This window comes from Pogonomyrmex barbatus, unplaced genomic scaffold, assembly GCF_055798465.1.
Source record: "Pogonomyrmex barbatus isolate J1 unplaced genomic scaffold, ASM5579846v1 scaffold1, whole genome shotgun sequence".
Lineage (NCBI taxonomy): Eukaryota > Metazoa > Arthropoda > Insecta > Hymenoptera > Formicidae > Pogonomyrmex > Pogonomyrmex barbatus.
The window spans coordinates 22,093,810-22,102,927 of NW_028297098.1; the positions used below are offsets into that span (position 1 = coordinate 22,093,810).

The 9,118-nt window shown below is 36.0% G+C and overlaps 1 protein-coding gene across 1 annotated transcript; it reads right to left on the reverse strand.

Annotated features, from left to right (window-relative positions):
- Nucleotides 1-553: 553 nt before the first annotated feature.
- Nucleotides 554-9,070, reverse strand: G9a (histone-lysine N-methyltransferase G9a). Its single transcript, XM_089070781.1, has 12 exons — nucleotides 7,501-9,070; nucleotides 6,802-7,415; nucleotides 6,649-6,699; nucleotides 6,354-6,451; nucleotides 5,426-6,068; nucleotides 4,739-5,071; nucleotides 4,412-4,640; nucleotides 4,055-4,261; nucleotides 3,699-3,955; nucleotides 3,255-3,505; nucleotides 2,580-2,755; nucleotides 554-1,901 (listed from the first exon to the last, which is right to left on the reverse strand). The coding sequence occupies exons 1-12, from the start codon at nucleotides 8,463-8,465 to the stop codon at nucleotides 1,736-1,738; spliced, it is 3,990 nt and encodes a 1,329-aa protein (XP_088926907.1). The 5' UTR covers nucleotides 8,466-9,070; the 3' UTR covers nucleotides 554-1,735.
- Nucleotides 9,071-9,118: the final 48 nt, after the last annotated feature.

Consider the following 9,118-nt stretch of genomic DNA (forward strand, 5'->3'; position numbering starts at 1 on the left):
TTTAAATTTCTGCATTGACTATTTTGAGAGGAGGGATCTCTCGATCTTCTTCTCTTTTTCTTTTCATTTTTAATATACTACAATTTTTTATGTATATCAGTATAAAGATATATATATCTTTATACTCATATATATATATATATATATATATATATATATATATATTTATACTAATTCTATTATAATTATAAAATTATGTAAAAATTATAACAAAGATACTATCAGAGAAAAAGAGAACAAATCTGAAATGAGAGATGATGAAATAAGTCAAACTTTCTCTCGTAAGGCAGGTTTAATATAGATATTAAAACATACTTTTAGCGCCATCTCTTAGATCGCATCCAATTTTCTCTAGAGATTATCAGAGGGGATACTAAAAAAACCAACACGTATATTTATTAAGTTATCACAAAGTTTATTTTATATAAAACATGTTACACATATAAAAAATTCAAAAAAAAACTTAATCTGTTATAAAATTTAAAATTGCTTTCTTTCATTCTTCTCTCTTTATTCAATCAAACTGGCATAAAAAAGAGAAAAAGGACGCGTGTTAAAAAGGACTACAACTTTTATTATACAAAATGTCGATCGTTTGTACAAAAAGGTGTATTTTTATATACTACATCGCTTATAGTGAATCCAACTTGAACTCCAGGATACGGATGACTAAACTGGAATAAAATAGCGTGATGCTTTATAATAAGGAACATACGAATACGCAATTAGCATTCAAACTCTGATTCACTTAAAAGCGATGGTAGCTTCACATGCCTATATTCTGTCCTACAATCACATACTCCATCCAAATAGGAGTATAACAATAATTTTCAACATGCAATTTATTACTTTGCACCTCGTATACACGTATTAACTAATAATCGTCACATATATTATGCGCATCGTTATCTTGCTAAAAAAGAGAAGGAAAAGAATTAGATCAACGTGGCACTTTCTCATAGAGTCTTTACACTCTCACAGAGAAGATCGGCAAAAGTAGGAAACGTGAGAAAATACGGAAGTACGAGGAAATTTGAAAGCAGATACGAGACGAGAGATGACGTTAAAATCTTTTTAAGACTCTTTTTAAGACTTATTTGACTCGTAACGAGATTAAAAGAAAATAAAAATATTTTGCAAAACGTATCTTTACATTCTTCATGAGCCTTTCAGACTAAATTGGGAATCTATTATAAAATACAAATTACTATTACCACCGGTCTGTCAAGAAAAGATAATATTTTCAAAAACATAATCCTCTATAAATATTTATCACAAATTTAATAAATTCACTATTATTGTAAATATTTTTTTCTTTCATAATACATAATTTTCGCAAGTTGGTCATCAAATTGCTACTGTATTTATTAATAAATGACAATTGAATTATACTTGATAGACCGGCTGTCAATTCACTTCGCACGGACGAGCGTTCGTTGTTCAGCAAAACAATAACATGCCCGAACGTGACCGTTTCAAAATCAACTAATATATTATAACACGAAGAAACATCATGAAAGACCCCAATCTTACGCTTATCATCCCACCACCGTTTTGCATTTGTACTTTTACGATCCCGCGCGCGTTGCGGCAATCAATTCGCGGCGAACTGACACAAAAAAATGACATAACTGACAAGACAAATCGTAAAATCGCCATCATTGTTATCATCGTTATTGTGTCCGTCCGCGAAAAATCGTAAACACCTAAGGAATTAAGCTAAATCGCATTAGGGTTACGAAGAGGTTTGAGCTGCCAGCATTTCCTCCTGCTGTATCCTTCTCCGATAATTATCCAATGTAACTTGTATAGTCTTCTCAGAGTAACGGCAGTTTTCGGCACCGCAGGTACATGTGAAGGACTTGCACTTTATTATCCAGAATTTCTCGCCGTAATCAAAGCTAAGGGCAAACAGATCCATATTGATCTTTCGTGTGATATTAGCGAAATAACGTGACGTGAAAAACGAAATGAGATTGTAACGAATATTCTTAAAAATATACCATCACCTTAATCCATTGTGCATTGTTATCAGATATGAAAGTATAATAAAATTTATGCCTTTGTTAGAAATAGCGTAAATAAAAAACTCAATTTTTAAATTTTAAAATTATAGATAAAATTACAGAAAAAAAAAAGAAAAAATAATTTCTTGTGATTCTTGTGTTTTAAATCTTCAAAAATAAATAATATGATGAATAAAAAAAATAGTGTAATCCATTAAAAGATTATGACAATTATTTAAATATAACTGTTAAATATCTTTATTTAATAAATGTAACATTTTATCAGTTTACATTTAAAAGAAAAGAAACTAAATTTATTATATTAAAATATATTATTTAAAATATATATATTTGAGTCACGACACACACATATTTAAGAAATATAGAGTAACGAAGGTGAAAAGAAAACTACAACTACGTGCTAATGATCAGAAAAAAAACAAACATTAAACAATTTATTAAAAAAAAAAATCGCTGTGCAACAACGTATTTTTGTTAGTTAGTTTAGAAGCTCAATGAGAGTGTCTCAGTGATTTCCCGCATCTCAATGACTTCAACCGCTTTTTAACATACCCGAGCTCTTCATCTGCCTCGATGTCGCGATTAGCGAAGAATGCTATCCTTGGAAAATGTAAATCCTGATGTTCGACGAACACTCGTACTGGCAACAGATTCGGCGCACATGAATGATTAATGAACCGAGCAAGATTTCCATAACGTCTCGCATCTATACAGTATGTTTCTCCATCCTGCACACAAAATTAAATTTTCTTATATATAAGAATACTATAATTAATAAGAATATTTTATATACTAGAATAAAACAAGTTATAAATTTAATAAACTAAATAAATAAAAAATATTCAAAATATTATAAATATTTAGGAAATATAAATATATAAACAAGAAAATGAAAAAAAAGTAAGAAAAAATTATTAAAAAAAGAATAATTGAAAATAATATAAGATAATTCAAAATAATCTCATTTTCGGAAGTTTTTAAAAAAGTTTTCAAAATCTTTAAATAATCTAATTTTTGTCATCCTGTATGTAAGGAATTTTGAATACAAAAAAAAAATCTATGATAAAAACAAGAGAAATTCCAAACTAAACTGAATGATAAATCATGACACATCTCTTGAAAAATGAAAAACAATCACAAATTTAAAAATACAGAAATAATATGCAGAAATTGAAAGCAAAATTATATTTTTCGCTTCTTAGCTAAAGTAAAAAATAAATAACTCACTCTATTGTCCAAATCGAACAAATAGGAATCATCCTCCCGATGGTCAGCTTCGGAATCCGAGATTATCTCGCCAACATATTCGCAAACATAGGTGCCTTTAGGAATATGTCGAAGTGTTCGGAGACCCCAGCCTTTGCCTTCTGTACGAAACAATTGGAACCGCTGTGTCAAACCGTGCTGGATTACTCGATTGTTACACGTAATACGGTTACAATCACAGGCTGGGTTACACTCAAACAACATTGGTGGATCTATAATAGAAATATTATTTAAGACACTAATTTTAAAGAACTTTTATAAAATAAATACATGTGCCGCAACTTAAATTAATCTATGATCTATTGAAATGATCTAAAGAATTTTTTGCTCGAATTCTTTCTCTCTCCTCCTCCCTCTCTCTATATTTTATACATAAAAAATTTTTAAACGCTAAAATCTAAATACCTGCATAATTGAATTCTGGTATAAGCTTTCCTTCCTCATCATACCAACATCGCAGACTTATATTTCCACATAAGCATTTTTCGGAACTGCAATTATCTTCACATCGACAAGATTGTAGCGATGTAATCGTACGGTCGACATTAATGTTGCTTGTAAAGCAATTTTCCGTTACATAAAGAAAATCTGTTGGTTTATCTTCAGAATCATATCCATTAACGCACTGTATAGGATTTGTTTCTTTTCCGCGTGAAATGTCACTATAAAAGGAGTGCATAATAAAAAAAATTAATATAAAATGAATCAAATAAATTGTGTGTGTGTGTGTGTGTGTTATACTTAATATATTCCATAATTACTTCGTTAATATTTTAACCGTCTTTTCCCACATATGTTCAGAAAGTTCATTAACTTTCGCATTCAGTCTCAAGGCAGCCATAGTATCACCATCTGAGGCGCAACAATTTACCGCAGTTTCGCCGGCAGCATTTACCTCTCCTATTTTAGCACCACGCGCCAGCAACAAAACACTGACCGCATATTGATCCTGTCTAGCTGCTATATGTCTAAACAGGGGAAAGAAAAAGTAAAATATTATTTTATAAGTAAAACAACTAAAAATTTCAGTCTGTTCACAGAATTACTCGTAACAAAAGTTTCTATCATGCTGTAATCAACAAAAAGAAGAGCATTATCTACATCGATGAGAAACTTACAAGGGAGTATCACCATGAACGTTGACAGCATTTACATCACATCCCTCATTGAGGAGCATCTCCGTGATCTCGGAACTACCGCTGAAAGCGCTCCAATGCAACGCTATATTTTGCTCGGCATCTCGAATAAGCGGATCACATTTCTTATCTAATAAATATCGTGCGACATCCGTATGACGAAATTCGCATGCCCAAATTAAGCTTGTCCAGCCGCCATCGTCCACAGAATCTACAAATAGAAACGTTAGAGAATGTGAAGCGCTAAATATAAAATATAAAAAAAGCAAAAAAAAATCATAGAAACGAGCTCGGCATAACGCGCATTACCTACTAATGTTCTTGGCACTTTACATTCAGTCAAAATAATTTTGCAGACTTCTAGATGACCAAACTTGGCCGCCATGTGCAGGGCAGTCATACCATCTTCACCCTTCAGTGTCACGTCGGCGCCTATCCTGACTAGGTATTTTACCACAGCGGCATTACCCTTACTTGCGGCTAGCATTAGTGGCGTTAATTGATTCCTATCCATTACATCTACTTGAGCATCAGCTTGAACCAGAACATGTACACAAGATAAATGGCCTTTATCCGCCGCTATGTGCAGACCGGTTCGGTGAGCGTAATCCCGGAATGTGTGATTTGCATTATAGCCACACGCTGAAAATCATAGATTATACATTATACTAATATGTTAATTAAATTATGTAAATGGACAATACTTTCATCATTCGCTAAAAATATAAATTTATATTGGATCTTATCTAAATAATAAATCTAAATAATAAATGTACACAATAACTGAGTAATAAATCTCAGGTTGACTTTTTTCATTTTAGTTCTGGAATAAAATATTTAATATTTATTCAACGAAAAACAAAATATATAAAAGTAAAAGTAAAAAGAAATATAAGAAACCTACGATTTCCAAGCTTAGGAATTTCCGATTCATAAACTCGATTACTATCAATTCATTTTAATTTCTATCTCAGAAAAGAAAGGGATTCTACTCACCTAATACATTCACCAACTTTTCCAAATCTCCATTTTTTACGGATGTATAAAGACTCATAATGGTATAACGTTCTGGCCTTTCAGTATTAATCGACGGTTCAGGTATTTTGATAATATCAGGTTTAATTAACGGGCTAGGCGGACTCTCGGCCAACTTTGTATTATCACCTTTTCCAGGCAGACTCATCTTTGCAGATGGCAATTTGGAGAATTTTTTACGCGTAGGAATGAAAACTGGTCGCCGCATACCATTCATTGTCACCAGCACATCATAGGCTGCAGTTTCACTGCCACAGTGTGGACAGACACCTTTCTTGTTCGGATAGATTTCGCATTCGCGATGATACTGATGGCCATTGGTACACTGAACAAACCTGCCTTGTGAGCAGAACATGCCGCAGGAAGGACAGCAATTGTGACGTAGCAACCGTTCCTTATGCATACGGCAAAGAATGATGAAAGGTACACGAGTACTTGGTCGCCGCATCGCCACATCATTGGTATCTACTTCGTTGCAACAGCCTACCACACGATTGTCAATTGAATCAATAGCAGTACAATAAAGTGGTCCGCCAGAACCAGTTATCGTCACGTATAATTGAGATCGTACTTGGCATAAGCATAGCATGGATTGCACGTACGTCTGAAATTAATAAAAAGAGAATAAGAATCCTAGTCAAGCGTTTGCATTATAAGCTGAATATGAATGGAAAAGAAAGTGCAAATTTATATAGGCATTTATGTAAGTATTTATCAACAGCTATTATAGGTATTTATCAATAAATGCCGATAAGATGGATGTCCATTAGTTATAAAACAAAAAAATTGTAAATTGTAAATTGTTAATAGAACTTTTTACAGATTATAACTTGTAACTTTTCTAGTCTACTATGCTAGTGTTAGTTGTGTAGTATACAATAATACAAACTTCGCTCATAATCGCTGTTGATTCTGGCTTCGATGCCTGTCCTTCCGCAGGGCTTGGACTCGGCACCATACTTCGGCGAGTTCGTTTGGCTGGCATCTCTATAAAGTAATAAAGTTAATATGTTTTACTTGACGTTAATAAAATAAAATGCTATTTTACATAATTATTTATACTAAAGCATAAAAAAAGAAATATGTAAAATAATATGCCTTCATCTATAACGATTATAGAGTTTATATTTGCACTTTCACTCATTATATTCATTAAATTTTTATATTAAAAATCGAAGCTTTACCTTCAGGATAATCATTATTCTTTCCTGTTTCCGCAACGGACGGAGAACCATCTGCAAGGTAATTTATTAATTTTAATTATTTATTAATTTTCATATTATAAAACTGTAACCGGAAAAGATTACTTATATATTAAATATTTAACATTATATCACCTTCATATAGATCCGCCTTCGCTATTTTTCGCGCCGCTTGGGTGCTTCCACGAGGACGTCCCCTTTCTCTTTTGGGCCTGATAGCAGATTGAGTAGCAGGTTTCAAAAAAGGCTTCTGGATATCCGCCAAAGGTATGTCGTCGCTGCTAGGACTACTGATAGAGTTGTTCATTTTAGTCTGTGATTCCGAACTTCTCGTCATCGGTGACAACTTTGGCATTCCTTCAAAGTCAGACAAGAATGATTGTGAATCTTCCAAAACAGTGTCATTTATACTGTTTTCCGATATTGAAGTCTTGCGCGAAGAATCTAACATTGCATTTTCAGCCGTATTAATATTGCTGTCAGACGCTAGCGATGTCTCCATCTCTCGGGAATCAGAGACCTTCGTTTGTGATTGCTTCGTCTGATCCTTGCCCGGAATGATCTTCTTGGGCCGACCCGGCTTATTGTACTTCCTCTTTTTAATTTGCATATGCAACTCCTCAGTGTAATTGGATTTCTCCTTTCGTGCCATGGCGCTTTCCAGTACAGTGCTCTTTACAGACTCTTTACATAATCTCCTAGCTGAACGCTTTGGGCCAGGGGATTCTTCATCTTGAGGAACTGAATCGCTAAAAAGAGTAAAAAAAACAGATTCAATTTATAAATATCACGTGCAAATATTTGATAAATATTAAGCGAGGAAAAACAAAAAACCTAAGCGCTCGTAATCTAGGTCGTCCAATCCTTCTCTTTCTGGTAACTGGTGCAGTATTTTCTTGTTGCTGAGTACCTTCTGTGAACATCGCCTTAACATTACTATTTTCAGCATTATTCTTTGTGATCTCAGGTTTTTTTTGAATTGGATGCTGTACATCATTATTATGTTTCTCCTCTGTAGTTTCCACTTTATCTTCATCCATGATCTTTGGCTCGGCTACTTTTGTAGATTCCTTCTTCTTTGTCTCTTCTATTTGAAGGTCTTTCTTTTCCAATTGAGGCTCTTCTGTTTGAGACTCTTCTGCTTGAGACTCCTCAGCTTGAGATTCCTCTACTACATCAGAATTCTCATCAGAATTCTCTATCTTTACTGAGACACCACCGATTTGATCACAGTTGGCCAACTCATCAGGAACAAGAGTGAGATTAGAGGAACAACTGGATATTTTAGTCTTCTTACCATGATCCGTATTCTCATCTATGGTCCTGAATGTCAGAACAATCCTAGGTATATTGTTATCCTTCTTGACAATCTCTTGCTTTCCTGCTGTCATCGAATTCTCCTCCTCATTCTTATGATCTTCCTCCGGAGTCTGAATGATATTCACTGAATTCACAACAGCCTCTTCACTGGCAACATCAGACTCTCTTTCTCCCTTGAACACTTCATCAACAACCTTTGGTGGCAAAGACAGTGTCGTCACCTCTTCCGTTGTCACTTTATCACTGTCGTTATGCTTCGTCGGGCTCACACCCTTATTAAACTCGTTCGTCATCCCTTCGAGGATCTCGTGGATACTGACCTTGTCGTCGACAACTTTGTTATCGACGGTGGCGGCAGCGGACATATCTCCTTCCCCACAATTGTCGCTCTCGGTCTCCGTCACCGGCGGCGCCCGGCAACCCTCGGGCGTCGCGGCGACGAGCCCATTGTCGCCCTCGGGCGACGCTACGTCGGCCATGCCTGTGCACACGGCTAGCTACCACGAGCAGCAAATCTGCTGCGACCAGGAACAACGCGCATCTCCGCAGACGTATCTCGTCTCAGCGATCCCGACTACCGGTGCATTTCCTCCCTCTTCTTGGCGCGTGTCCTTTCAGTTATCCTTTCTCTCTCCAATTCCTCTTCGCGTATCTCGCGCGGAAATCCGTCTCTCTTCCGGTACAACTTTTTTCTACCTGTTCTTTTCTTCCTTCCCTTCGTCTTATCTACCTGCCCCGATGCTAACGCGCCGCTTTCCGGCGCGGCGATCGATCTCACCCCAACGACGCGCTTATCGGCAACGCTTATCGACGACGCGGACCCGTCGATCCTCCTCCGCCACCGATGGCGGGACGCCTCTCTCTCTCTCTCTCTCACATACACACACACTCTCTCTCTCTTTCTCTCGCCTTTTCTTCTTCCTTTCTCTCGCTCACTCTCCGCGCTGCAGAAAGGCGAACGGCTTGCACGCGTGTGTCTCCTTTCCGTCGTCGACTAATTCTAGACACCTCTAACTACTTTCAGCTCTCGACTCGCATCGCACGGCGAAGCGAGTTGCAACAGCAACACGAGGATACCCGACCGCTCGACTAATCGGATCGGCGATCCCGAAGCGGCGCGAAGTGGCCCGAG